The 27,842-nt window shown below is 51.8% G+C and overlaps 15 protein-coding genes across 15 annotated transcripts; all 15 read right to left on the bottom strand.

The window, feature by feature from the left end:
• DQ04_01431140 (hypothetical protein) lies at positions 1–591 on the bottom strand (the record flags this gene model as incomplete). The annotated part of the gene is made up of 1 exon (XM_009310723.1): positions 1–591. A coding segment is annotated over one exon (591 nt), but the record flags the coding sequence as incomplete, so codon positions are not given.
• A 2,378-nt stretch (positions 592–2,969) lies between these two features.
• Positions 2,970–4,217, bottom strand: DQ04_01431130 (hypothetical protein; the record flags this gene model as incomplete). Its single annotated transcript, XM_009310722.1, has 1 exon — positions 2,970–4,217. One exon carries the CDS (start codon positions 4,215–4,217, stop codon positions 2,970–2,972), a length of 1,248 nt encoding a protein of 415 aa, XP_009308997.1.
• A 1,067-nt stretch (positions 4,218–5,284) lies between these two features.
• Positions 5,285–6,754, bottom strand: DQ04_01431120 (rabGTPase-activating protein; the record flags this gene model as incomplete). The annotated part of the gene is made up of 1 exon (XM_009310721.1): positions 5,285–6,754. One exon carries the CDS (start codon positions 6,752–6,754, stop codon positions 5,285–5,287), a length of 1,470 nt encoding a protein of 489 aa, XP_009308996.1.
• Positions 6,755–6,946: 192 nt separating this feature from the next.
• On the bottom strand, positions 6,947–11,659 carry DQ04_01431110 (voltage-dependent calcium channel alpha 1, invertebrate; the record flags this gene model as incomplete). Its single annotated transcript, XM_009310720.1, has 1 exon — positions 6,947–11,659. One exon carries the CDS (start codon positions 11,657–11,659, stop codon positions 6,947–6,949), a length of 4,713 nt encoding a protein of 1,570 aa, XP_009308995.1.
• Positions 11,660–11,903: 244 nt separating this feature from the next.
• DQ04_01431100 (hypothetical protein) lies at positions 11,904–12,482 on the bottom strand (the record flags this gene model as incomplete). Its single annotated transcript, XM_009310719.1, has 1 exon — positions 11,904–12,482. The coding sequence occupies one exon, from the start codon at positions 12,480–12,482 to the stop codon at positions 11,904–11,906; it is 579 nt and encodes a 192-aa protein (XP_009308994.1).
• A 320-nt stretch (positions 12,483–12,802) lies between these two features.
• DQ04_01431090 (hypothetical protein) lies at positions 12,803–13,597 on the bottom strand (the record flags this gene model as incomplete). Its single annotated transcript, XM_009310718.1, has 1 exon — positions 12,803–13,597. One exon carries the CDS (start codon positions 13,595–13,597, stop codon positions 12,803–12,805), a length of 795 nt encoding a protein of 264 aa, XP_009308993.1.
• A 206-nt stretch (positions 13,598–13,803) lies between these two features.
• Positions 13,804–14,130, bottom strand: DQ04_01431080 (hypothetical protein; the record flags this gene model as incomplete). Its single annotated transcript, XM_009310717.1, has 1 exon — positions 13,804–14,130. The coding sequence occupies one exon, from the start codon at positions 14,128–14,130 to the stop codon at positions 13,804–13,806; it is 327 nt and encodes a 108-aa protein (XP_009308992.1).
• Positions 14,131–14,342: 212 nt separating this feature from the next.
• On the bottom strand, positions 14,343–15,722 carry DQ04_01431070 (zinc-finger protein ZPR1; the record flags this gene model as incomplete). Its single annotated transcript, XM_009310716.1, has 1 exon — positions 14,343–15,722. The coding sequence occupies one exon, from the start codon at positions 15,720–15,722 to the stop codon at positions 14,343–14,345; it is 1,380 nt and encodes a 459-aa protein (XP_009308991.1).
• A 424-nt stretch (positions 15,723–16,146) lies between these two features.
• DQ04_01431060 (hypothetical protein) lies at positions 16,147–18,453 on the bottom strand (the record flags this gene model as incomplete). Its single annotated transcript, XM_009310715.1, has 1 exon — positions 16,147–18,453. The coding sequence occupies one exon, from the start codon at positions 18,451–18,453 to the stop codon at positions 16,147–16,149; it is 2,307 nt and encodes a 768-aa protein (XP_009308990.1).
• A 273-nt stretch (positions 18,454–18,726) lies between these two features.
• Positions 18,727–21,552, bottom strand: DQ04_01431050 (hypothetical protein; the record flags this gene model as incomplete). The annotated part of the gene is made up of 1 exon (XM_009310714.1): positions 18,727–21,552. The coding sequence occupies one exon, from the start codon at positions 21,550–21,552 to the stop codon at positions 18,727–18,729; it is 2,826 nt and encodes a 941-aa protein (XP_009308989.1).
• A 301-nt stretch (positions 21,553–21,853) lies between these two features.
• DQ04_01431040 (otubain) lies at positions 21,854–22,624 on the bottom strand (the record flags this gene model as incomplete). Its single annotated transcript, XM_009310713.1, has 1 exon — positions 21,854–22,624. One exon carries the CDS (start codon positions 22,622–22,624, stop codon positions 21,854–21,856), a length of 771 nt encoding a protein of 256 aa, XP_009308988.1.
• A 317-nt stretch (positions 22,625–22,941) lies between these two features.
• On the bottom strand, positions 22,942–23,793 carry DQ04_01431030 (myo-inositol-1(or 4)-monophosphatase 1; the record flags this gene model as incomplete). The annotated part of the gene is made up of 1 exon (XM_009310712.1): positions 22,942–23,793. The coding sequence occupies one exon, from the start codon at positions 23,791–23,793 to the stop codon at positions 22,942–22,944; it is 852 nt and encodes a 283-aa protein (XP_009308987.1).
• Positions 23,794–24,165: 372 nt separating this feature from the next.
• DQ04_01431020 (hypothetical protein) lies at positions 24,166–26,481 on the bottom strand (the record flags this gene model as incomplete). The annotated part of the gene is made up of 1 exon (XM_009310711.1): positions 24,166–26,481. One exon carries the CDS (start codon positions 26,479–26,481, stop codon positions 24,166–24,168), a length of 2,316 nt encoding a protein of 771 aa, XP_009308986.1.
• A 175-nt stretch (positions 26,482–26,656) lies between these two features.
• DQ04_01431010 (hypothetical protein) lies at positions 26,657–27,040 on the bottom strand (the record flags this gene model as incomplete). The annotated part of the gene is made up of 1 exon (XM_009310710.1): positions 26,657–27,040. The coding sequence occupies one exon, from the start codon at positions 27,038–27,040 to the stop codon at positions 26,657–26,659; it is 384 nt and encodes a 127-aa protein (XP_009308985.1).
• Positions 27,041–27,414: 374 nt separating this feature from the next.
• DQ04_01431000 (protein SDA1) lies at positions 27,415–27,842 on the bottom strand (the record flags this gene model as incomplete). The annotated part of the gene is made up of 1 exon (XM_009310709.1): positions 27,415–27,842. A coding segment is annotated over one exon (428 nt), but the record flags the coding sequence as incomplete, so codon positions are not given.

Here is a 27,842-nt window from a genome sequence, read left to right as displayed (position 1 = left end):
CGCACCGATGTCCATGAAGTCCATGCTCTTATTGGTCGTCAGAGGAACGTGTTTTTTTTCATTCTCAGAAAACGATGTGAATACCAATTTCCAACGCCCTGAAGCCACCCCATGATCAGGAACGAATGTAATTTTATTGGTTCCCTCGGCAAGAGTCGTCGGCCATCCAGGAATGAGGACTGGGGTGTAGTACGAGGCGGAGAGGCTCAAACCAATCAGTGTTTGGTCATTGTTAACTTCGCAGGTGTAGGTGTTGAGCAAGCCACCGAGTATAACGCTGGGAAAGCAGTTCGTGAGTATCACCAAGGATTCATTTCCAGCTGCCGGCGTGGCCATTCTCGTTCGGGGGACCACGCCACCAGCCGCAGCAGCACATCGAAGAAACGGTTCAGCCACAACCATCAGTACCAGAAACAACACCTGGATGTCTCTCAGCTGCAGTCCCATAGATGCCAGCAGTCTCGTCTTCCTTTTGCCTCGACGCAGGATTGAAACAGGTTTACAGACGCCCATGGCATCGAGACTGCAGCTCTCAATGCTCTTTGGTATCTTGAAACGCCGCAGATGTGATAATTGTGATTTTCCTTCCATGTGTCTCATGCTCTTCAATTCCTTGAAATAATTTATAGTTCTACTAGCAGCTGCTTGTCTTGATTCATAAAAAAGAAAACAAAGCAGAAGCAAAACGCGGCGAATAGCACGTAGAGCACAAATAATCAGTAACAAAACACCTTGTACAGTGGACACTTCCCCATGCGTCTTCGCTCAGCACATATATATATATGCTTCTGTAATTGGAATTTCTACCCGCATCCCGAATTGCGCTCGACACCACAACATGATATCATTCATGATTCCCGTCCCCTTCTTGTGTGTTCACGCAAGCTTTTACTCATCTCTTCCTGAATTTCTCTTACGAAAGACCTAAGGCGCTAATCCTTGCAGAAAGGAAAAAGTATTTGTTAAATTTATTCGTCAGCAAAGAACAAAGCAGTCGGGCACTTTGAATGGCAAGTTCAGCCTCGTGCACAGTAATTATCAGTGCCACTCGCCAGAGGAACACTCTTGGGACCCAAATGGAACGCTTCCTGTTTGCTAGAAAGACGCATTTTATAGTTATACACATCTCGCTTCTTTTTTGTTCTTACCAACTCATTACGCTCAAATGCCTCTGAAAGCTGCAGCTATTCGGGTACTGGACAAGGCATCTTGCTGCATCACGGCAACTAATTTTTTATCCGATAATCGTTGATATTTTCGGATAATTTGTTTTGCGATTATCCCATGCATTCTCTCGCCAGTGTCGTTTGGCACATACTCAGAATGTTGTCACTCTGTTTGGGCTTCTTTCCCCTCATGTTGCTTCTCTTTGCAGGGAAATTGCAAGGCGATTTACCTTGGGGGCTGTACGAGGATCATCTGCAGAAATACATTCACTGCCTTCACAGAGAAAGTCCGTCAATCTGCCTATATAGAAGCCTTCAATAACCCAGCAGCGGCGTATGTAGTTTGAGGAGTCTAAACACAGCACCGCCTTCGAGCACAGAAACAATTACTGTGTGCAATTCATATCTTCCTCATGGTGTCCGGCACCGCAGCGAGCAATCAAACCTTCCTCACGACTCGCAATCGTACATCTTCAAGGTGAATCATATGACATCATTAGGTTATTCGCCCCCCGGGAGACTGCCCTCCACTCCCAGCCGTAGTAAGGCCAAGATATGCTATACGGGAGGAGGATCTGGTTTGAACTCACCTCCCACACACACACACACACACACTCTCATAGGCACTTTTTTTGTTGTTTTAAGTACCCCGTCCGAAGAATGTTTTAAGATGAAGTATCTTTTTTTCATTCCACAAATGATGATGACTGTTCTACTGACGAAGGAGTCTCCTTACACAATGCGCCAAGACGTTCAGCCTACTTTTTAAAGACAGAACGCCGAAGTCATTCAGCGACTGTAAGAGTCTTCATTTGGTTATATTCAGAGCTGTTGTATATTCAATGAGGAGAGGCGCCTGCAGCTCCAGCCCATACTGCCAACGTCAGAGTCACGCACGCCTGTGCGCCGAAGCATGAACTGTCAGAGCCAAGAATAATTTTAAGACTCCACTGGCGAGCAAATTAATTATTTTTTTTTTCTTTACCAAATACATTCTTCCCAAATGAATTCGGCTCACCGTGTCCGCGTCGCAGATGCAACATGGCTCGAGCTTCTTCTCAGTGCTTAGCGCAGCGTACTGCATAAAGCGAGAAGGGCCACTTCTCTCGAAGTGAGGCGAAACATGCACTCAGAGAGTGTATCAATTGGCTAGTGACGCAACGGAAAAACAAAACAGAGGAAGAAGGTATTACCCCTTAGATTAGGATTGACATCAGTTGAAAGGAAATTTATCTTCCCTGTATTTTTTTTTGTCTTTCTTCATCATGTACCACTATTCAACCGGTAACGAACCCAATGTGGCAATGCGTATTGGTGTGTCTGCCTCATTGGCAATGGCAGAATATAAAGCGAGGATCACCAAGTCATACTTCTTTTAATCACTTCTTTCTTTCCTCCCCTCTCTTCTCTTCCGGTGGAAATCCAAGAGGATTGCCAGAACACGCCTGAACCATATGTGAAATAAAGAAACTCGTGCATGTACTGATAGTCGCCTTGAATGTGTTCCTGGTCATCGTCCTTTATTGTTTTCGCATCACAACTTTGGCTCCGAGAAACCATCGCGCTCAGCAAATACAATATATTAATCATCAGTAAAAACAGTTTAAAGAACTGTAGAATGATAGTTTGCCTGAGTCTCAAGTACATTTGGCTCTTATCGAAAAGAAACAAAGAAGACAAGCAAACCGAACAAAAAAAACAGAGGGCTTAAAATTGCGCTTTTCATACATATATATATATATATATANAGAGAGAGAGAGAGAGGCGATACGATCTGCAACGCATGTGTGGGGCAAAACTGTTTCACAACTCATTTCTTTGAGATGCCATACATATATTTGTTGTGACGACTTCCATTATTGATGGCCCTCCTCTCCACTCATCAGCGGGGGTTCCAATATACCCTAAGTGGCCTCCACAAGGAAACTCCAGAATTGCGACAAAATTGTTCGCGCTGACCAAATCTTTCAATTGCTCTTCTGGTGGCTCACCCGTGACTGGGTCGTCGCTGGTAATTACACATAGCATTGGAATTTTGCAGCTTCGGAGTGTTACAAGCGCGTTTACAGCAGAGTAGTACTCCTCAGGACTAGAGAAACCATTATGAGGGGCATTGATGTATTTGTCAAAGTCCCGTACAGTTTTTATTTTCTTCAAGAATTCAACTGGGTCTTTGCGGAAGCTATCCTCCTTGATACCTGGAAGATACTTGACTACTTCCTTGTGGCGATGAACATAATGCAGAAGCCCAGCCGTCAAATTCTTTTGGTATAGTGCATTCTTTGGTAGCATCATATTGGCACTTGATGCCAGCGCATCGAGAGGGCTATTGATAATAAGTGCGGCGTCGAATGGGTGCTCCTGGGTTGTTTTTTCTCCCTCCTCTGCAAGAAACTTTGACAGGATGATACCCCCCAAACTAAAGCCAACAGCCCATACCTTTGCAGCCGCGGATCCAAATCTCAATGACAGCGCAGCCTTGGTCAGAGTGGTGTGAGTGACCCAACGGATATCACTTGTCCACGTCGCAGACATGATTCGTGGTTGCGTCAGCGGCGTGTCGCCCATACCTCTTGTATTAAAAACACAGCAATGAAAGCCCTTTTCGTGCGCGTGCCAAACATAATGCTGTACGTAGTTTGTCTGTGACCAGGAAGCAAGACCCGGGATAATGATAAGGATGCCATTTGCAGACCCAGTTAGCGTGTCCGCCAGAAGCCAGTCCAAGCAGATGGGATTACCATCTACACCGTTGACAATCTCCCGAGTGTATTCAATTGGCCGCGGCGGACGCAGCGCGCACAGAACGGTGCTAATGTGACCATTGTAAAGCGGTGCGGTATACGAGACACAAGAAATGTGTTCAAGGGAAAAAAAAGTTTTTGTGGTCGCTCCCATAGCTACAACTGCGATGTGTTGGGTGGTTCCTTTCGAGTCATTCGACTTCCACAGCCCAAGCAAGACCTGTATAAACCGTGGAACGCAGATATACACCACATGGGTCACAGAGTGCACAACCCAAAATGCTGCCTTATAGATGAACCTTGTCATTAAAGAAGACTGAGGCAGAGGCAACAAAAAAAAAAGAGCAACAAGGAATAGTGTCACAAGAAGCTGCTTTGACAAATCTGTCCAGCCCACACACATTGTCTACACCTCAGCACCAATTTGGTTTTCTGGATATCATTTCGTTTGGGCTTAGTTCTGCATTCCGTGCCCCGCCATCCACATGAACGAAAGCCTAAACCATTAAAAGCAGTACTGTAATGGGCTGGATACACCAGATGGTGTGAACGTAGGGTCATCAATCCGTCATTTGCGCATACACACTTTTTTTTTGGTCTCCTTTCGTTGCCTGTAGCTCTCTTCCACTCTTTTCACACCGGGCGCCGCCAAAGACACGGGCTTGATGAATCAAGAAAATATTAGGAAACCAGCTTCCCACACGAGGCACCAATACTCAAGTCCCTGGCCTCTCTTACATGACAATTCGTCCTTTGACGGCAACGCTTAGAATGGGCGCAAGCGACTCTATGATCTTATGCACGTCGAACACAGTTGAGTGGACAGTTATTTGCAGCCATTCAGCAGTTCTTCACCCGCTGCCCCCCCCCGCCATCCACACGATAGAAATAAAAATATCGCGTTGCGACGATAAAGAGAGGACGGGAGAGATAGAGAGAGAGTCTCCTGCCTCGGCAAGTGCATCACCACAGCGGTCCTTCATTTCATTGCTTACGAAGTGTGCAATCTCAAGGGGCAGCCATACTTCTTCTCTTCTTTTTTTTTTGTTTTACTCACGTCGAAGCAAACACAAATTTGTTTGTGTTTTATACTTCACTTATCTTTTTTTTGGTTCGACCCTTTTTCCTTTGTTTTTACTTATCGTGCAGAAGAATAAGAGGATTGCGTCTTCTATTTAAAGGGCTGGATATTTGTCGGGCTGCAGAGTCTCGTCTACGCCTAGCATGGTTACACAAGAGGCCATCTATTTAGGGCGCCAAGACGCAAGCAGAAAGGGCGAGGAGACACCCACTAAAAATCAGGCAGCGCAGAGCACTCAGCATCCTTCACGCCAGCCGTAACGCACTGACCCACCTATGATGATGCTTCGGTTCTTACGGGTCACTATCGTCATCTTGGTGCAACAGCACATCACGCACCTTCTTTAGCTGGGCAATGGAGCGCAAGTAGCTTTCTCTTACGGCGTCTGATTCTTCACGTGATACACTGGGTGATGGAAAACACTGTCGCTCGAAGCCTTCAATGATGGATGTCAAAATCACCCCTTGTTGGAGCATCACCTCTCTCAAAGAGAGTGTGGGTGGAGGTGTGGATGCATATTCTACAAGCGATTTCGAGACCAACTGAGGCTCCGCAAGAGAAACATGGTGTGACGGAGTGAAGTAGCGGCCTAAGCCAGACTTCTGTGAGTCTATCTGGGATATAGTTTTTTCCACCAAAACACCTACGTCCTCTACCGGTGGATACTTCATCAGTCGTTTTAGAGCGGCGATGCAACCCACCATGAGCTCGTTCCTCACAAACAACAGCATGGATGCTGCAAGCATCGTGATGGTGCTATCGATGAGATGGTACTCGCCATGTCCCACAAGAAACTTTTCACACAAAAACAAATCCCACAAATCAGCACACTGAACAAGGGAAAACTCCCGTAGAAAAATCAGACGTAGCCAACGTATCAAATACGACGTACCTTCAATTTCATATATGGTGTTCATTTGTTGATGCAGAGCTGGGTCGAGCTTGGCCAAACATTCACCTTGAACCTTTTGAGCTGCACTGACTATGGAATCAGGCGCATGTTCGTCATCTGTGTAGTACCATTGTGACAGGTTCATACCAGGTGCATTCATTATAATTTCAAAAAGTTGAAACGATAGTGCTGTCTTGCCATCCTCGGGATAAACGGATCTGAATGTACTAAATAACAAGGTATGAGTTCCCTCATTTTTTCCCTGAAGTTCATCAACAAGAGTCGTATCATTGTGGATTACGTAAAGAATGAAAGCTGCTATCTCATGCATTCCCTGTTTGTAGTCGCGGTTATGCCGCAGGCAGTAGTTTACCAGAATAAGTAGCAATGTTTCCTTTGTAGTGGGCTGCTCAAAAAGTGGCAAGTCCCAGTGGAGCCGATCAATGTCCTTCTGCGCTGTTGCCCGTATTTTGTCAATATTGTACCGAAAAGCATAGGAACTTCCAGCTGTCGGAAGCAGTGGATTCTCCACAACTCTTCCTTCCGTTTCTTCATCGGAAGAGTCACTTTCGCCAAATCGTCCCTTTTTCTCCGATCTTTTTGGGCTGGAATCATCAGTCTGAATACGCTTCATCAGAGCATCATTCATTGTGTTCCATTCTTGTACACCCTTCTGTGTGTATCTAGCCCATTCCGTACTGTACGTGCTGGCAGACACATTTACAGGGAGAAGACCCATAAGTAGCCGCCAGCGCAGACTGTGTAGGGCGCGAAAAGAGCGCGGCTTCGCAAAATTTAAAGAACGGTGGAGCAGGGCATCTGTCACCCGGCCTTCTTGTACTGACACGTAAGTATCTAGGAACTCTTCCATACAATTTGCAGCACACCTATGAGAAATCTTGAGAAGGGTTAAACAAGAGGCGATGAGATACGATCCTCAGCACCCGACTGGTGGGGACGCAAATTATTTCATTATTTGTTGTTGTTGTTGTTGTTTTTCGCCTGAGGGGGAAGGGAGGGAGGTTGATAGGCACCAACACATTTCCAAGAGCATTTATCGTCATCATTCGGTATACTTCGCCACGTCAGGGTGGAGAGGGGTGCATCTTGTTTGCATCCCGGGGCATATTGAACCCAAGAAGTCGAACATAAACAAAGAGGTGCCAGGTACCGCCAAAGTTCCCCGTGGGAGTTGATTCGCCAGTTGCAATCGTAGCGGCTGTGCCACAGATGTATTGTTTGTCTCCTGCTGTTGAGGTGTTGTATTAGGAAAATCGACACCAGGAAACTCTACGAACTGTTTCTTCATACTCTTCTCACCATGGACAGGGTCAAGCATGGCTAGTCGTTCTGCCTCCTTTGCACGTCGGCGTTGCCTCCAATATCGCTGAATGATCTCTGCGGCGTACGCCTGCGAAGCGGTAAAGAATTCACTTGCTGCTTCGGAATAATGAGTGCTGAACTTCCGGCGCACATACATTCGAAAGTTTTTGTAAGCGAAACCCTGAACAATGTCATTGTAGAAGATTTGATATTTGGAATCGAGGGGTAGGCGAAGCGCTGATAAAAAACAAATTATTCCCACATGATCTGTGAGAGCCTCACCCTTTAAGCCGGTCAGTAAATACGGCATATGAGGAATTATGGCAAGAAAGTCCCTGAAGTGAATGAGAGGCCGGCCGGGGCCTACAGTCTCCAGCCACATGCGGCGGAACTCCAGGAAAGCATCGGTCATCTCGTCCTGCAACTTGGTTGTAAAAACATCCAGAAAGAGGCCCATAAGTAACTGGAGGAATATAACCACAAGAAGAAGGTACGTCACAAAGTATGTCACCGAAGCAGCTGTCGAGCCACAACTTTCCGTCGCACTCCCCGGGCTGCACCCTGTATCTGCAGGATTCTGAGCACATGCTAGCATGACGTGCTCCCACCCATCCATCGATCCCACTTGGAACATCAGGAGGAGAGAGCCAATGGCAGTGTGGAAATTTCGGTTTTCTGTGAGCCCCAGATCGTGGAGCTTCACACTGCCAAACAGTGGAACACCCACCACCGCATAGACCAGAAGCAGAATGGAACATACAATGGAGATATTGACTAAAGCTAGCTTGCTTCGGCATATGGAGTACAGTATTCTCTCAATACAGCTCCCTTTGAGAAGCTTTACAACTCTAATCACCCTCAGGAAGGATACCACTGGCAGAACGGTAGCGACTACGATAAGCACCAGCACGATGAAGTCCACAAGATTCCAAACAGAGCGACAGAAGTCTTTTAGGCCATACGCAACGAGTCGAAGCACAACATCTAGACCACAAACAACACTACCAATAATATCTATTGAGAAAATCATTCTCTGTTGCCAGTTCGGTTGATGGCTTGTCGTAGCAGCAAGAAACACGCAGTTGATAAAAATAACTACACGCACAAAATAATAAAAGTGCGTATGACCACATTTCGGAGATTGAGCCGTCAGAATTTTGTGCGCAATCCAGCTGAGAGAGTTCATCTTTGGTGTACTTACGTCAATCATTGATACAAATTCAACTATAAACTTTGCTTTTAGGTATTGTTCCTTGTCAGACCCCAATCCAGTCCGTTCATCATAGGTGCTACGTATGCGAGAAAGGCACGCAGTCATAACCGCAATGATAGTCCTCAATGCCACGAGTCGGACAATTAAAACAGCCAAGATGAAGAAAACCACATAATAGGCAGAGTGGTTGCGCGACACCACCTTGTCATCATCGGCACTGTCCATTCCAGCATACATGAGGGTCGTCCAGTTGCTTCCAATCCCAATTGCAAAGATGGAAAGGAGAGCACTTCCAAAATTGTCATATGTCAGCTTCTCTGTCACCCAGCGTCTCTCCTTCATTAAAGGCTCTTCAACAACGTATCCTGGCACCAATACGGTGTAGGTGCCGTTGCAGGCAGATCGCCCACTCACATTGGGGTCTGAGCAGTGGTACAGCCTTCCGGAAAAAAATTGCATGCCTGCCACACCGAATATAACAAACACAAAAATAATGAGCGACGCGGCATTCCAAAGGTGTCTGAGTTGCTTGAGGACTGCAATAAGCGCTGGATTGGGGTATTCTAAACTCGTCAACAGTCGAATGGCCTGGATGGATTTACCGACACGGCATGGGGCAAAATATATACCTACAAATGACAGAACGTTAGGAATAAAGTCGACCCAATTGCATTTTTCTCTAAAATACGCCGCTGTGTGTGGATTCACCACTGTTTGGTCGCGCACCGCTGCTGGAAACAACACTCCGAACGCAATCCATTTCATAACCATCTCACCAAGGAAAAATGCTGTGTACACAATGTGCACCACCCTTAGTTTATACTCCAACTGAGGCGTGTTATCATGTCGCTCGAATAAAAGTGACACAACACCCATAGTGACGCACAACATTACAAGAATGCGGTACCACATTGAACCAAGAATCGACAGCAGCAACCGACGCAGAGAGCATTGGGGATCAAACAGAAAGAATGAGGCCCCTTTCACGCGTAGTGTCCGAGTTGACAGTAACCATGCAAGCCACCGCTCTATTTTTTGAAAAACTGAAGACCTTAGTTTAGAATTCTCATCAAGAAATCCACTACGACTCTTCTTCTCAATGGTAAGTTCAATGCTGTTGGGCTGTGGGTATCTTGCAATGTCATACCCGGGAAGCACCAGCAACGGCGGCACTTCAATACCTTCACACCGCTCACAGGCGGACCAAACAGTCACGAAACGAGTGATCATAATGCTGATGAATAAACTAACCTCCAGCACGCTCATGACGTACAGGGAAAGAAAAAATATCACCCCTGTGACTGGAGTTCCCGTTTCTAGTGTGCCTCGCATGCACAAAGTCCAGTTATCACCAGTGAAAACGACAAAGCACGTCAAGAGTGCCTCCCAGAAAGTACCAAACGATCCACGAAGCCAACCATCAAGCCGGTATGAATCTCCAAAGAGCTGCATCCCAACAACTGCGTACAAAACGAGCGTCACCACAATCAAAAGAACAGCATATCCGTGATCTCGGATGTAGTATTTCTTGAAGCGCCGCAGTGATGGAACGTACTTCCCTAGCCGAAGGACACGCAAAGTTCGCAAACCACGAACAACATGAATGCTAAAGAGGCGTGGTGCAATTAATTCTAAAAAGCCACTAATTGCTGCAAGAGCATCAAACACATTCCACACATCCCGAATCGTTGCAGCTGGACCAAATGAAACACATTTCATAGTGACTGGTATGACGTACGCCAACGAACACGCGGCACTAGCAGTCATCAGTCGTCCTCGCAGCACATTGTCCATCCCTTCCCATGTCACCACCAGTAGCAGCAGGTTAGCAAGACTAACACAAATGATGAGGAGACAAACAACAGAGTTGTCCACTGCAAGAACGATTTTCTTAGATAACCGCCCGCGAAGAATGGGTCCGTAAAGCGATCTTTCCTGGTCACATAAGGCTTGCAATAAACCACTCACAGAGCAGGCCTTTAAGAAGTTTGTAACGGGTGGGGGGCCAGGGTATGGCACGAAACGACTCACATGAAACCCCCCCAGAGTTGCTCTTACCATATCGAATGAGTCGTAGAGCGCCAGAGGTATTGTTTGGTCAGGTCCATTTGACTCCCTTGTCACATTAGGCAATATCAGTATTGGCTCCTCTTCTGGTGCTTGAACGGCAGCATCTTTGCTCTCATCTTTCCCTATCAGTGCCAATTCCTCGTCTACTGATGTGGTGGATTTCAAATCTCGTACGCTGGATGACGTCTGTGTGTAGGACTCGTGCACAATGGCAAGTAGCAGGCACAGGGAAAAAAAAGACACAATAATCATGCATACAAGGAGGAGCACGCTCGCCTCCCCCCGGGCATTCATGATGTCCTCTGCGTTCTCATACCAGCTGTCAGTCGTGCCAACTTTAAACATTAGAAGCATCGCTGACCCAATGTTGTCGTAGGTCATAAATTTGTCACCATATGAAAGCCTCTCGGGCAGACACTCCACTGTCGCCCCTGCAACCGACGGGCAGCGAAAGCGAGCGCCGCACACCGCACTCACATTGCGCAGGCGGAACGGAACCTCAAGAGAGGGGTAGGGACCAGTGGGACTAGTCGCGGTAATATAGCAGTGGTGATCGAGTCCATCCCGTACCAGCATCACGCCCATGAGTGCAAGGGAGGCAAGGAGCAAGACGAAGAACACCAGCACTTCCCCTAAAAGTCGCGCTTCTCGGACAATAGTGAGAATGACTGGAAGAAATCCGGGAACGCGCAGGAGGAAGCGAAGAGGACGGGCGACTGCAAATGCTCGCATCCACCTGTGGTGCCCCGTTGGCTGCAACAACGCAACGACGCCCATGGCATTGACCACCAGCTCCACCACGTTCCAGAAGCTGCGAAAGAAAGCGCCGGGGTGGAGCACAAGGCCAACTGCAATGATCTCCAGAATGCAGCGAAGCCAGAAGAAAACAAGCAATACCGCTTGCATGGTGTTCAAAACAAGCGATGCCGTCCTTCCAAAGTCGTAGGCAGGCTGAAATGCGGCGGTGAGTGCAGTACTGGCTGCCACTGCCGACGACCACACAATGAACATTCGAGGATGCGCCACGAGTTTGTAGCAAAGCAAGCGGAAACGGCCGCGGTGGCTGAAGAGAAAGAGCGACGAGCCCCTCTCCGGGTAAACGTGCCACGGCCCGGGCGTCCAGTTCTTCAGCACCCCGTCCCACGAGACGGTGCCCTGTGCGTAGGGCATATTCCCTCCTGCGCGACCACAGAGAGTAAGACCGGCAGACTGGCAGACAGGGATAGGGAGAGAAAAGGAAAGAAAGCAAAAAAAAAAGAGAAAGAAAAAGGAGACACGAAAGATTATTAGTGGCTAGGCAAAAGGAGGTGTGAAGAGGACGGGGAAAACCAGTTGCATATATCATCACACCAGAGAGAACCGCATGATTTCAGCAGTCTTTGCTCTAACCACGAGACATTCCAAGCACACTGTATCACTCCACTGCAGCTGTCCACGTGGAGCCTCCCTCCTTGCAGCGGGCCGTTCTCACGGTTGAACGCCACTGTCTACTACCCGCGTCGTGAGAGGAGAACGGTGATATCACAAGCGTTTTATTTGTGGCCGGCCGCGTGTCGGCGAGGCCACTGTACGTGGCGTGTTTCGGCACGCGCGGATGCGGTGCCGCAGAGGAGCAGAAACTTCTCGAGAGACGGTGGGTGTCGTGGTCAGCCACGCCGCGGTGTTTCTCCCGTCTCTGCTGCAGAAAAAGGGCGTTGCCGTACAGCCGCTCAAAAACACTCACGCCTTCACTCCAGCGGGAGAGCAGTGCCTCGTGTGTGCGGTTGACAGTGGGGACGAAGGTGCAGTTGGCGTCGTCGCTGTCGTCGTCCCCATCGTTGTGGAGCACCGCCTGGCAGGTGCACTGCGCCCGCCGCGAAAAGGCGAAGAGACGCTCGTGTACATCACCCCGCTTGTACAACGTGCGGCGGTTTTCACTTCCACAGCGCACGGCAGACTTGCCTCCCTGTCTATGAGATTGAATCTCCGGCGTACAACACGATGAGCACCGCATCACCGCGAAGGGTTGCCGGCTAAACAGTCAAGTTGGGGAAAACGCACCAAGAAAAGAAGAGCTACAAGCATATGCAGGCATACAGACAGAGGGAGAGAGAGTGTGTGTGTGGGGAGACAGAGAGAGAGAGAAGTAAGTATATATATATATATATATAAACCGACGAGCTGACTGAAGTCCCCATGTGGGACATCAGGGAGGAGAAGTGGAATAATAGTAAAGAAAAAAAAAGGAAGAATGAGTGTTTTCAGGACGAAGAGAAGCAAAAGGGCGCTGTAAGGGAGCGTAAGCAGACACTCTAGCGAGAGTATCTACAACACTTAATCGTCCTCATCCTCAATATCAATCTCCTCGCACTGGCTGTCCTTTTCGATAGTCATGTTATAGTCGTCCATAACCTCGCGCTGCGAAACCAGAGGCACCACGGTGCTGCACGCGTGATGGATGCCAAATCGTTTCTCGTCTTTCTCTAGACGGCGCAAGTCTTCTCTGAACTCATCTTGGCACCGTGCGAGCTCCTTCTCGCGGCTATCTAACGAACGATTCCAGAGCGTAATGTTCTCATTCTTTTTCTCCAAAGCTCTCTTGCGGTCATCAATATCGTTTTCGAGTGCAGTGAGTTCACGCAACGCCTTTTCCAGGTCCTGCGCCGCGTTGAACTGCTGCAGTTCACGACGCTCTAACAAACGTTCATCCTTCTCAAAGCGATTGTGACGCTCGGCCAAAAATTCCAACTCCTGTGCTTCCTCTCGCAGCCGCTCCTCCGCACGCGCCAGCCGCTCATCCAGCTCCGCATCTTCCTTGTCCAGCAGGGTGCCGGTGCGGCCGAGCATTTGTGTGAACTTTGTCTCGTCGCACTGCAGCGTCAAGTGACTTTTCCTCGCAGCGCTGATTTGCGAGCGGCACTCTTGATGGTCGATTTCCAGGCAGCGCCGCTCGTCAGCAATATTGCTCTGTATCTGATCGAGCAGAAGGACACGTTCGCGGATGAGCGCCTCTTCGCGGAGGTAGTACTTCTCGACCTCCTTCTCCAGCGACAGGGTGCTGGCTAGCAGATTCAGGTAGCCACGCTCCGCGGCATCCGCGCCGTGCAGCGCGCGAAACTCGACGCTCATTGAGGCTTCACTTTTCGCGGTCGGCAGAGGCAAGGAAGAAGCAAAACGCGAACATGAAGCGCCACAGCAATGCAGGCACCACGACAAAAGGAATATGTAATCAAACGGGGGCAACGCGCCCCCCTTCCAAAACATCGCCTCTGCGACGCTCTTGGGTGACACTACCCCATCCACACAAGACAGCCACGCGCGGGCGGCGCCGGCCCTCAGCGGCGGAGGACGGCGAAGCTGAAGGCCGGACTTGCCGCCGCCTCCCGCAGCGCACGCCGCGCCTTCTCGTGGGTGTCGCGCCCAATGCGCAGCACGCGCTCGGTGCTGCTCGCTGCGTGAGGCGCCGATGCACACGACGCAGCTGTTAAATCCGGTGCCCGAATTCCCAACGGCTTACTCTCGTCTACGCAAGGCGTCATCACGCCTTCTTCTTCTTCTTCGTCGGCGTCGTCGTTCTGGTTGGATGATGCATCAAAGAGCGCCTCGCCCTCCTTCACGTACAGCAGCAGCTGCAGGAGCTGCCGGCGTATGTCCTCCGACATTACTTCCTCACGCCCAGCAGCCCACTCTCGAGAAGCAGAAGTGAGAGAGAGAGAAAGAGAGAAAGGTATGAATAAGAATAAAAAGAAGAACTATGGAGAAAGCACACAAGCAGCAAAGTAAACGGTGAATGAGGAGAGTGCCTTCCAAACATGAATAATACGGTGAATTCGCCGTTGTCACATCCTGTCGAAATAATAAAATCTTATATTTGTTATGACGTATCATCCACGGCCATCTGGTGAAAGCCGAGCTCCTCGTCCTGCTCAAAGGTACGCCCGTAATCAACCTTTTTCAGCCTCGGGTCTTCGTTGTCCGGCGGAGGCAGATGCTCACGCGGGTTCTGCACGTAAACGTTCGCCAGTGGGTCATCAAGGATGAACGTGAATGGCTTCTTCATCTCAAGAAGTTCGTCAAGCTCCTTTGCGAACTCCACTAGCGTCTTGCTGTTTGCATCTGTAGCGGCCGAGTCACCCTTGGCGAACTCCGCCTGTGGCAAGCTGCGCAGCTGGTCGCGTACCATCACAATGGTGCCCTCAACGGTAGAGAAGAAACCTCCAAGTGTGCCGGGCGCCAACTCTAGTTCCACCTCTGGGATTTGAAGCGTTGCAGTGTCAGACTTGAGTACATCACGCTTCAAATCATCCTCCGACTCAACACACAGAGTAATCTTGAGACCTTTTTCCGAGACCTTTCCGCCGGACTTCACCTCGTTGCTCTTATATCCACAGTAGTCGCAGCGAAACGCCATAATGACGGTCTCCTTAAAGTAGGGGATATTCACCTGCTGCATGTTAATGAATCCCTGTTTTTTGCACGCAGGGCAATCAGTCTCCATGCGCATAACGTCATCAAATTGGCCCTCCTCCACTTCCCGCTGCTCTTCATCTGTTCGTTGTGTATTGTAATCAATGGCGAGCCCCAGCAGCTGGCGGTCGATGTCCGTACGTTCCTTCTCGTAGCGCGTAAGCTGTGGATCGATGGTAGGGTGGTAGTAGTCATAGTACGCCTCGATGTAGCTGCTACCAGCAGGGTCATCAATGATGAAGGTAAAGGGTATATCGCCTTTGCGATACTGCCGAAGCTTCTCACAGAACACCTCGAGTTTCTCGTAGAGCTCCGGCTCTTGGATGCGCCGCAGAGGCTGCTGTATCTGCAATCCGGACTCTGTCTGTTCCAAAAATCCCTCCACCGTGTTGAGCATACCCTTCTTCGACTCTGTAGGAATCTCCAGTTCCAGCTCCGGGATACGCACGGTCGCGTACTCCGACTTCACCACCTGGCGGTCCAGGTCTTTTTTGGATTTTACTTCAAGTTCGTAGCGTACTGCCTTGGGGCCAAATGTACCGCCAAACGTCACCTCGTTGTTGCGCTCGCCACAGTGGGGGCACTCAAAACTGCTCACAATGATCTCCTTGAAGTGCGGAATATTTGCGATCATGAGACGCGTTGTGCCGTTCTCACCGCAGCGAGGGCAGCGCGACTCAATCTCATTCATCTCACCGAGTTCAGTATGGATGTAGTTGGTGCCAGACTCAGCAGCTCCGTCCTCCTTTGGGGACGTCAGTTGCTGCTCCTCTGGACGCTCCGGCATTGGTTGTGCGCGGAAAAAACGTGTACCGAATGGCTATGTTCAGGCACAATTCCAAAAAAAAGAAACAAGAGCGGATGACTATCTCCAAATTTCAACAGCACGTCCGACGCTCACAGTGTCTTATACAAATAATCAGGCAAACAAGACAAAAATAATAAACGGATTTGAAGGACAGAAGTGTTAGGAGAGCCTAACGAGACCCGCTTCTTCTTTGGGGTTTGCTTTGGAACAGTATCAATAACAAAGCAGTTCAATAAAAAGCATATATATATATATATATATGCTTACACACTTACACAAATTCATATATGTACACACAAACGTGGGCGTGATCCGAGAAGTCAAAAATACGACACTACATCAACAACAACAACAGCAGCACCATATCTAAGCCATCTCACGGCCATCGTCCATGTCGTCCTACTCAACCTGTCAAGATGTATGTCCCGTTAAGGCGCGTCCTTGCCCGGTACGACGGGCACACCGTCCACATTCGAATAGCATGAAGTTCAATGGAGTGGCACACCTCGGCAGTTTTATGCTCGCATTGTATGTGGTGCACCGTTCCACCTGGGGTGTCAAGGTCCACGGTAAAGTCATTGGACACAATGACATTTGTCGTGAAACCGTCGATCGCATCGGGATCAATACCCAACTTCTTCCGCATAAGATTAATCCCTGGGCTGCTGAACGCGACTCCTGGGAGGTGTGCACGTGCCGCCACGATGTGTGCCACGACGCCACCGAGGGAGTGGCCCGTTAGGACAATATGCTTTGAATTGACGCTTCGCAAGTAGTCCTCCACATGCAGGTGGTAATAGTCCTTTGGTGGGCCGCCCAAAAGTGAGGCGCTAATGGCACTTGAAGCAGCCACGTAGTCCACAATGACACGCTCCGGAATTAGGCTGCTGAGAGGAAGGATGTTCGCCAACATCTTGAAGAAGAAAGTTTCACTGAAAAGAAGCATGTTTTGCAGTATGTCAAACGGTGAGGTGATGTCGGTTCCCCGCACCGCAATCACTGAGGTATTCTTTGACGGCGAATAAATATGACGGAACACCGCACGACCGTATGTGTGGTTCGTCGGGACAACCACCCAGTCCGAAGCGTCATCGCGGTATCGCCTGTAGAAGTTGAGCATTGTGGCAGTGTCCTCAGAGTCCCGCTGCAAGTATGCCATGAGTGAGAAGTAGGCGAGGTCCGCCGCGTGCAGGTCGACGGCCCACCTCCGCGAGCACAAACCAACATGTCTCGCAGCATCGTACTTCATCTCGTCGAGTTCGTAAACCAACTTCTTCGGGTCCTCATAGTCACGGAGACCGTAGAGGTCGGCGACCATGTAGCGTGCCGTCACGCGTATGCGCTCCCCGGTAGCAACACCTGTGCAACGTGTCGGCGTGACGCCCTCCAGACCGGGATGCTTCACGCTCACCCAAAGCGCAAGGCTGAGGATGAGCAGAACCGCAGACGAAAATGTCAGCCGATGAAAAGCGCGAAGAAGAACGCCTGGACGACCTCGTCGGCTGCCCTCCCGCCATGCGCTGGTGGGAGGTGCGGCGGTGGCACCCTTTTCTGACGGTTCAGACGTCCCCCCACCGTCACGCCGCCCAGCACGGCCCAACCGCTTAGCCACAGCACTAATGACAACGCACACCAGTGAAACCTCCACAATGACGAGCGTGGCAGAAGAAACGGCGGCGGAGGACATCACCAATGAAACTATAGGAAACGCAGAACCCAACAGCACCCATCGTCCTTTCGGATGCTGCATCACCGAATCCCCAATAGCATACATTCTGTGAAAAAAAAATGTTACCCGCCCTGAAAGGAGAAGTCCTGCGTGGAGCAGGCTGATGTACACCATTCCCTCACAGAAGCTCGCGAGGCCGTAGCTGCAGCCCTTCACCCACGACAAGTAAACGCAGTACAATGCGAGGATGTACAGGTAGCTCCGTCGCGAGCGCGGCACTGCCTTCCGCCACCACCGTGTCATTGCGGGGCCAAATGGATCATTAACGCTCCGCCAGTAATCGAACACAAGCAACACCGCCAATATAAAAGTTGCGACGATAAACAGGATAAAAATATCATTCTCCCGTCGATCCCACTGAATAAGTGATCCACCGTTAAAGATAGTCACAAATAACAATGAGATGCAGGAGGTCACAAACATTACCATAGACCTTGGACACGGCGAAGCTAACAGTTTCTGATAGCTTCGCAACAGAGTGTAGAAGCCGACGGTGCACTGTGCGGCATCATCGTAGACGACAAGGCATGAGTCAATCATGGCATCTGTGACTACAACCATCAGTTTGTATCCAAGCACAGCTAGTCCGAGGAGCATGCCAATGTGTGAGAGTACAACGTACAGAGCCCGAATGGCGTCATGGGCAAGGGGAATCTCCTTCACGTCCCGCCACGTGTACATGGACCAGTGGTACTTCTCCCGAAGAAGCGGGAAAACGAAGTGGAAGAAAAGGTGCAGAGAGCAGTTCACCCATATGGCCAATATGGACGCCAGAAGCGGTAAGTAGTGGTACGTTGCCACCCATGTAGCGATATTTTTAAACTGAAAGCGCTCTAGCAGAAAGAAACCCATTGTTGTGCTCTGTAGCCTTGCAGTGGGCCACTGCTGCTGTCCACTCCTCCCTCGAGCAGTGCGCTGTAGCGGCATGTAGAACGCGCGACTCACGCCTGAAGACCGCGGCGGTGCTGCGGTAGATGACATGAATCGCCTGCCGTCCTGGCGCCGCAGTGCGAAGAGAAGAAAGACGGTGGTAAAAAAAAAAAAAAGAAAATACCAAGCATCTACCCACCACCCTTCTCGCCTCAGTGCAAGACGTGGAGGGGCAAGAGAAAGATGCAAATGCGAGCCGAGGAGAAAAAAGCAGCACAAGCACACACGTCTGTTTTGACTTCTTCGCACCAGCGACGAAAGTGAATCAGAAAGACCAAAAACAAAAAAAAACGATGGCGCTGGCGCATTCACTATATATGAGTACTACTCGCTTGCGCAGAGCCTCGCCTCGAGGGTCTCGATGCGATCTTGGAGTCGTTCGCACTCCTCGAAATCCTCACGGGCAGCCGCAGCGTCTTGCTCCATGTGCAATACGGAAAGCTCCGCCTCGAGTTGTGCCCGTGTAGTAGTCTCTCCTAGATCAAGAGGTACTTCTTCCTCTGGAGCTGCTGCTCTTGCTATTGTTATCGCTGTCGTCTCTGCGCCGCTCTTGTCAGGCTGTAAAACACCTCTGCACTCCTCCTCCAGTGTCGTCATTAGACGCCGCACGGCAGCAGCAAGATCGTCGGGGCCCTGCTCATCCGCAGAGAGCTGCAAGACGTTCAGTGGAGCAGCAGTCGCCTGCACCGCATTCGCAAGTGTATCACGGTAGCTATCGAGGAATTGTTGAACACGATTCACTGACTTGATGCGCTCCTTGGCAAGCTGCTGCTGAAGCAATGTGCGCTTCTCAACGTTACCGCTGAGTATCGCCTGCGCAGCGGCACTCGCAGCGGAGAGTTCCTCAATCGAAGCCGTAAGCGCCCGTATTTCTTCTGCCTTCAGCTGCGCCTCCTTAAACCGCTTTGCCTGCACCGCGCCCTTCTTCTCTGCCTCGAGGAGTGGAATTTTGTTGCGCATCCCCGTCACCTGTATCGTGAGAGAAGCGATGAGCGCCTCACTCTGCTCATCCGCCACGTCAAGGGAGCGCAGCTGCTGCTGCAGTCGGTGCACCTGGAGCAGCGGTGACTCCGTCGGCGAAACTGTCGCGTTGATGGTCGGCGGCGCGGGGAACAGAACACCACAGCCCGCACCACGCGCCTGTAGGATGGTCGTCAACGCGGCGGCGTAATCACGCACAGCAGCAACCGTCTCCGTCGCAAGCAGAGCGTGGCGCTGCTCGTACACGGCAATTTTCGCCGTACCGTCCTGGAGCTCCCTAAGCAGTGCTGTTCTCTTCGCGGCAAAGGCATCCTCTTCACAGTGCAGCGTTTCGATCTCGTTTTGGTGTTGCGCAAGATCAGTGGCAGCTGCCTGCAGACGGATTTCCTCCTCCGCAATGAGGCTATTCACCTCACTTGCGAGCGTGTTGTGTTCCAGCGTCATGTGCTGCAAGTTCAATTCTATGTCTTGTAGTGCAACTGCCTTCTCGGCGCGCGTCTGCCGGAGTTTTTCGAGTCTCGCCTCCAGTGCAGCAATCTCCGTGTCGATTTCCGCCTTCTCACGTGAGAGCTGCTCCTGTGACGCACGCAGCCCACTCGTCTGCTCCAGCAGCTTCTCCTCCAGCCGCGTATTGCGCTCACGGAGGTTCACCACCTCCTGCAGCGAGTTGCTCTCCGTCCGCCTCGCCCGCTCCAGCGCGGCGGTCACCTTGTCTCTGCGATTCTCCAGGCTGAAAGCCACGTCGCTTATGAACTTCTTCACACGGCGCTCCTCACTATCCTTCGACTCGATCAGCTCTTGGCGGTGCTGCTGCAACAGCTGCGCAAGGCGCCGCACCGCCGCCTCCAACTCATCGCGACACTCAGCGAGCAATGCAATCAGCCGTTCTGGCTCCGCATCGAGCACCGCAACCCGCTGCCCCAGCTGTTCGAGCTCCATGCTCAACGCGTCCGCCTGCTCGAAGGCCTCCTGCGCGACACACCGCTCAATGCGATCCTCAAAATCCACCACCGTCGCCATGGACAAACGCCGCTCCTCGATTGCCGCACATACGTTGTCCAATACCTTGGTGAGGCACGCACGCGCCACCAGAACGCCCCTCTGAGCTTCCAGAAGCTCCTGCCGCTGCCGCCCCCAGAGTGTCTCCTCCTCATCGCCGCCACTTTTGCTGTTCGCGCTACCACTGTGAGAATTTTCCCCATCACGCTCATTAGTGTTGTATGCCTCAGTGGCATCTTTGAGCTGCGGTGTCCCTTCCTCTTCTTCCGCCTCGCCTTCCTTTTCCACTTCTACATCCTCCAGTGCAGCCGCCTTCCCCTCGGTTTCTTCGCAATGCGAAGTAACACCGGTGGATGGGGGCACAACAACAAGACCACCAGAAGCTGCATTCGAGTTTCCCGTCGTGCACTCAAACGCAGGCTGAGCTGTCGCCGCATTCTCACAGAAATCAAGCCCAGCAGGAGAACTTTTTTGCGGGGGCACTGCAACCCCCCTCTCGTTATTTTCCATGAAGGTGAAGCTGCACCCCGTTGAGACGTTCGCGGCACAGCCTTGATCGTTGCCATTCTTCTGCACCGTCCCGCCGGCAATGAAGTCAAACGCTGCGCCGACCTCGCAGTGGGCGCCCAGAAAGAACCCACTGTTTTGGGGGAGGGCGCTGGCCTGCAGCGGCTCCGGCTCCGGTCCGTACTTTGCCACCAGCAGGCGGAAGAGCTCATCTTCCCGGCCCTTGTAGTTTGCCAGCGTATCCTCCAGGCGTGGTATCTTTGATGGATTGTACTCTTTGTAGTAACGCTCTAGGCGCTGCCGCATTTGCGTGACTTTTGGATCCTCCACCTCATCCTGGGCCTTGTCTGTTTTTATGTCAAAACGCATGAAAAACGGTTCATCCCCCTTCGGCGGGGCCACGGGTGAGACCGGTTCTTTCAGCTGCACGGAAGCGACAGATTCGGCAAATGGTGTGTGTGAGCCCGCGGTACTCGGTGCCGTCTTCTTGTGGCGTGTTCGCAGAATCTCCATGCCACCAAAGAGATCAACGCCAGACGCAACAGCATTTCTACTGTTGCTGGGGAAAACATTGGGGGGAGCAAACACACCAGTGTCAGTGTTGTTAGTATGGCTGCCGCCGAGCGGTTGCTCCTCGGAAGCAGTGCTCCTCCACGCCCGCATCAATCTACGCCAAAATACGCTGGAATCCGGGTGTCTCCGTGTATGTGGGTGTGTGCACCACCTCTCTTCCAGGGCGGGAGCGAGAGCGAGAGTGAAAGAGGACAGGAAAGCAAAGGGAGCAGATTGCATTCGACTGAACCAACACGCGGGGTAGAAACAAAAACCAATGAGAGCTGCGAGGGTGGAGCCCCCTCAACCCCTCCGCCCTGGAAGAAAAAAAATAAAAGCCACGCTCCACGAGATACTAGCTCCTTATACCGTCTCCTCTCCACCTTCGCACGCAAAGCTGACCGAAGCCGGCCTACTTATATAGGAGGTCGTAATGCCCCGGGCGGTACAGCAGCGTCACCGCCGCGCACGCATCATCGCCACCGGAGAAGGTGTGCTGTGTTGTGCGTGTGCCTTCGCTACCGTCCAGGTACTCCACCACGATGTGCAGCTGGAAGCACTTGGCGAACGCTACCACCTGCACGTGGTCGCTCTCGCTCGCGACGGCGTCCACTTCCGCGCGGCAGAAGGCATCAACGCTGTCATAATTCAGTCCCATCACGAACGGCAGGAAGTCATCGCGGTGGGTGCGGATGTAGTTCGACACGGCGTAGCGGTAGAAGTACAGCATATACTCCGAGTCCTCCCGTGTGGCAAGCGCGTGCAACGCCGTCGATGTCGTGCACTTCCCAGACACAATCTGCTGGATGACATCGAGCGCGACTTCACAGAAATCTTCAACAAAGACACCGTAATCTTCGATCAGCTTTTCACGCAGTGCGGTGGCGCGTTTCTGCAAGCCCGCTGCGAGTTCCTCGTTGCCAAGCGTCCTCTCCAACAGCGCGAAGACGGCACAACGGAAGAAGCAGTTCCCGTCGCGGCGCACGTACCGAATGCCGCTGTACCGATCAGCATCAGTGAACAGCGCGATAACCTTCGGCAGCAGCGTGGAGTTGTTCGCAAACTCCTTCACCAAGGTGCACGATTCTGAAAGATTTTCCACGGGCTCACTGAGGAGTGGCGCAGCCTCGATTTCGCTTTGGATAACCGCCAGCTGCACCTCCCGCTGCTCCGCCGAGGGCATCATAACGTAGTGCGAAGAACAACAACGGGGTGTGGGGTAATGCCTTGCACGGCCTGTGGCACAGAATAAGGAGGTCCAAAACCGGGAAAAGGATGCAGCGTCGTGGGCACAGCACGCCAGCAAGGGGAAATAAAAAGCCTCTCACCACCATCACCACCACCACAGCATGTACTTATACACAGACGCACACAAAAACTGTCTGAAAGAGATAGAGAGAGAGAAATACAAACACAGGTAAAAGATAAGCTATCTCTCTCTCGCTCTATATGTATATATATATATATATATATACTCCATCTTGTTCCCACTCCCACAGCCTACTTCCCTAATGTCACGCTCTTGTAATTATACTTCTTGCTGAGCTCAATGCCCGCCTTTGAGAGCTCCAGCGAGTTTGCGCAGCAGAACCCCCGGGACATCATATCGAACGATTCCGTGTCGTCAATGTTGTGCACCACACCACCCGCTTCTCGAACAATAATGGCGCCAGCAGCGATGTCCCACGGCTGAATACCCACCTCGAAGTACAGCTCTGCCCTACCGCTCGCAACGAAGCACATATCAAGCGCCGCGGAGCCGTTGTTGCGAATAGCGTGGACAGGGAGGCAGGCAAGTTCCTTTTGTATTCCAATGATGCTGTTGACAGCCGCCTCACTGCGGTTGTACGCCTGGTGCAGAAATACAACAGACTCTTGAAGGCTGCACCTCTTCGACACGTGGATACGCTGGCCGTTGCAGCATGCGCCACGGCCTCGCACCGCCGAGAAGACTTCCTGCAGCCGCGGTGCACTCACAACGCCGAGGACCGGTTGCTTGTCAACCGCAAGTGCGATGGAAACGGAGCAGTCAAAGAGGCCGTGAATGAAGCTGGTGGTGCCATCGATCGGGTCCACGATCCACGTGGGTTCATCGCCGAGCACCGTGTCACTGTGCGTCTCCTCACTGAGGATCTCATAGTGTGGCGCGCCGGTGCGGAGGATCGCCAGTACCTCCTCTTCGCACTGCTTATCGTACTGTGTCACGAGATCGACGGGGTTATCTTTTGCACTAATGTCCAGCAGTGTGCTGCCACGTTCCTCGATGGCCTTGTCGATGATTGATGCGGCGACATGAGCGGCCCGCAACGCCAGTTCCAAGGCAACATCAAGCTCCGCATCGCTGATGGGCATAATGACCTGTAGTTTTGCTCTCACACCCGTTGCTATCACTGCCAAGCGAATAGACAAAAAGAGAAAAGAGTCTCCTTGAGAGTCGTAGTTGAATTCACGTAGTTCGGGCGAAAAGGTGCCCACGCACACTCGCAGGCATAAACAGAGACATGGATATAGATATGGATATGGATATATACACAAATAAGGGATGCAAGCATATCTCATAAAGGAGAGAGTCCCAGCACTTGGTTTTCAGCCCCTATATTCCAAAACACAGCCCTTGTTGTACATGATCACACTGTACATGTTTTTACTTGCCTGATTCTTGTTTGTTCTTCCCTTTTGGGCTTCTTCTTCCTTGGTAGTGGGGGGAGAGGGGAAGGAGGATTGTCAGCGTATAATCCCAAAGGTGGTGCAACGTTCCACACGCCTGCAGCTGCCGCATTGTATCCAGTCGGTCTCCGGCGGCGGTGCGGCTTGCGGCGGAAGTGATGGCCGGCGTGACTTGTAGGTGCGGTAAAAACGTAAAATCCTTTCAGCGGCCTCCGACAGCAGTAACTGCTTCCTCGTAGCATTGCGCTCTGCCTTCGCCAGGCGCACCAAAGTCAGGCTTCTGTACCACCGCTGCAGAGTCACGGCGGCACTCACCACAGCAGCTTCCGGCACCGTCGCTCTCTCGGAGCTCTTCGCACCACTGGCACTCGTTTTTGTCGCCGTGCTTCGCAGCATCTGGGCCCGGCGCCACGTCCGTTGAATGACGTTGGCGGCGTCCACACAGCGCAACTGCTGGAAGCGGGCGTCCCTATTCGATCGCTCGTGTTGCGCCATTGCACGGCCGCAGGCACCGCGGAAGCGACGCTGCCCCCACAGTGCCACAAGCTGCGAGGCCCACCCCACACGCTGTTGTTGTCTTTGCATCGCCAGCCGTGACGCATAGCCGCGGAAAGTGCGCTGCAGCGTAAGCAGCTGCTCCAAGTGCCGCATTAAGTACTCTCGGCGCCGCAATACGCATTGTTTCAGGAATCGCATCACAACTCGCGCAGCAAATTGCCGTGTTGATACTTTGACATCTTCCTCATGTTTTGCACGGAGAACGCGCAGTCGCTCACGCGCCGCTGACGATCGCACAAGGCGCTGAATGACAAGAACGGCGGCTGCCATCTGCCAAATGCATGTGCGTATTCTGTGGCCCCGCCATACTGCCTGCACCACAACCACAGCAGCCTCCATGCGACGTTGGCGCTTCTCCACCAGCAGATGTGGGTATCGTATGATCTCCGCCAACTGTCTGCCACAATGGCCACGGTAGACGCGCTGTATCGTCAGAGCAGCGTACTCCCGCACCTCACGGTCACGTCCCTCGTCTGCTATCTTTCGTGCCCGCCTCTTCATCGCTGTGGCGTACAGCTTCAAGAATACGAAGCTCAGCGATCGCCACACTGCGTTGAAGTTTTCACCACCGTTGTTGAGCTCATCAGATGTCAGACGCAACGATGTATCCCACGAGCCCATTGACCGTTCCTCAGCCCGCAGTGATTCCAGAAAGGCGATCCGTCGAGTATACCGTCGCCGGGCTGCAGCTCCCTTGGCGCGGTGGCAACGGTACGCACATTGAATACGAAGAGCTGCGTTCTCATGGCGGTGGGTGTGGTGCCGCCACTTCCACTCGATCCACTCATGCAACGCGTCGCTTTTACGGTAGTCGGTGATTATTTCGGCAGCTGGAGCTGGTCCTGCTGCTGCTGCTGCCACCGCCGATGTAGCTCCAGCCTTCCGCATATGCGACTTCTCACCAACAAGAAACACTTCCCACGTCATACGCTGATCGAACCGCTCCCTCAACGACTCTATCGAATAAGCGTGTGGTTTCCGCTCACGAGAACCCGACGATGTCGTGTAGGACGATGCCTCTTCCAGCGGCTCCCCAACGAGGCCGTTAAGTTCAGACTGCAAATACCAGTGTTCGCTTGAGCGGCCCGCCCGCTCGTAGCTTACCCGTTCACTATCCCAGAACCTCAGCTCCTGACGAATTTCCTCCGGTGTCGCATTGGGATGCTCGCGGCGCCAGAGACCAAATGAAGCGGAAAACTTGTCATCTGGTGATGCACCCGACACGTACGTCGTGTCACTGTGATACGACACAACCACCGCCGGTCTGGTAGATGTGGGCTGCATCTGTTCTTTCACTGACGGGATTTGCTCAAGCGTGGAGACGAAGTGGTCATCCATGTTGTGTCGCACAGCGAGGGATGAGGAGGCCTCCAACACTTTACTCACTGTGTCCCACGCAGAAGCACCTGAGAACCGCTTTGATGGCTTCACGGTGGTGTAGACGCCATCTTCAACAAAAGCGGGTTGAAAAGTGTGGTATGACTTGAGCTGATCCAGGAACTTCTCCACAATGGCGCGTGACCTCGCCGTCGCAGAGGTGAGATACCGATTAGGATCGAAACTGGTTCGACCTGGCGTTGTGTTTAGCATTGTGAGAGAATCACCACGTGAGCGGAAGTGCGCATTGTGGCGGCCCTGCTGATTCCAGTTGCTGTAGCTGGTGCGGGAAAAGTCTGCGCGGTGGGCGTTGATTGTGGGGAGAGTGACCCCAGTGATCGAACCACGAGATTGGCTTTGCTCCCGCCGCCGCGGTGTTGTTGTCGAGAGAGATGCGGAGGCAGATATCAGTGGGAGCTTCTCATCACTTTGCATCATTGGCTACACCAAAACTATTGCTGGAGTCAACAGGAATGAGAGAAACACGGAAGAGAGATGAAAACCAAAAACAATATATATATATACACCGTCGTTATCAGCAGTGCATAAACAGACGTACGTCCCACACTCAGTTTCAGGCATAGTCCAACCACTCGAAAGCAAGCGATGGTGTTTACTCCTCGCACAGCCTTCCCTGTGCACGCAGCCACTCCTTGTACGCAGCACGCGGCTCCCACGGCAGCGAGTTGACGTCCACGTCGCCGCGACGGCGCCGCAGCACCTCATCAAGGGCGGCGGCGTCATTTCCCCCCAACTTGGATGCCTTTGTGTACAGCACAAGGTCATCCACGCACTGCTTGAGCGTGGGCTCGCAGAAACCGATGATGCGGGTGTTGATGGCCCGCTTCGTGCAGTGCATGTAGTCCCACACCGCGGTCGGCAAGTGCGGCGGCTCCGTGCTCAGCCGCTCCTCCGCGGGTGCAAAGAAGGGCGACACGCCCACCGTTTTGGGACTCAGTAGGCTAGTCGACAGCTCCACAAACGACCACACTGGCATTTGTACTTCACACAAGAGAAAGGGAAAGAATACAACAAGTATCCGCCAAGAAAAAACACAATGCACGCCTTTATAGACCTCATGCACCATGGCGCTAAGAAACAACAAAACACGTGGAAGACTTATAACTTCTTAACAGCAGCAACAACACCACACACAGACAGACACACAGACACACAGACATATATAAAGAAATGTAAAAAAAAGAGAAGAAAAGAGGCTTACAACTGCGTAACCGCGGTAAGCCGTTGTGCCGTGTCCTTAATCGATTTATCTCAAGCTGTAAATTGTGTATGCATGTACGTATGCATGTGTCTGTGTGGAGGTGTGTATGTGTGTGCGCTTTAACTAAATGGGGCGGCCTGGCAGCGGCGTTACGCCTTCCACCCCCGTCGAATGCGGAACTTGATGTCTTTCTTCTTGTTCTCCTTGTTGCGGTTTGACCTATCTGCGACGGATGCCTTGAGCTTGGCGCCGACCCGATGCGACCGCTTCGTCATGTTGAAGAGCTTTCCGCGTTTCGCGTGTTCCACGTGCGTGGAATTGAGTTTGCTCTTCTCCTTCTTGCGGGCCTCGAACTTCGAGTTGGCCTGCCGCGTCTCCTGCGCCCGCGCGATTTTCTCTTCGCGGTCCTCGGCGCGCTTCTTCTCCGTAAAGTGCTCGATGTCATGCGCGGTGAGGTCGGCCGAGATGCCGTGGATGAGGGCCTGCCGCCGCTGCGTTCGTGCGTCGCGCTCCTTCAGCTTGCCGCGCAGCGAGCGGTGGCTGCCGTGCTGCGCCTGCAGCCGACGGATGCGGGCGA

Source organism: Trypanosoma grayi (assembly GCF_000691245.1).
Source record: "Trypanosoma grayi strain ANR4 Tgr_143_V1, whole genome shotgun sequence".
Lineage (NCBI taxonomy): Eukaryota > Euglenozoa > Kinetoplastea > Trypanosomatida > Trypanosomatidae > Trypanosoma > Trypanosoma grayi.
The sequence above is the reverse complement of the archived record's forward strand: the minus strand, read 5'-3'. Positions and strand labels throughout refer to the sequence as shown.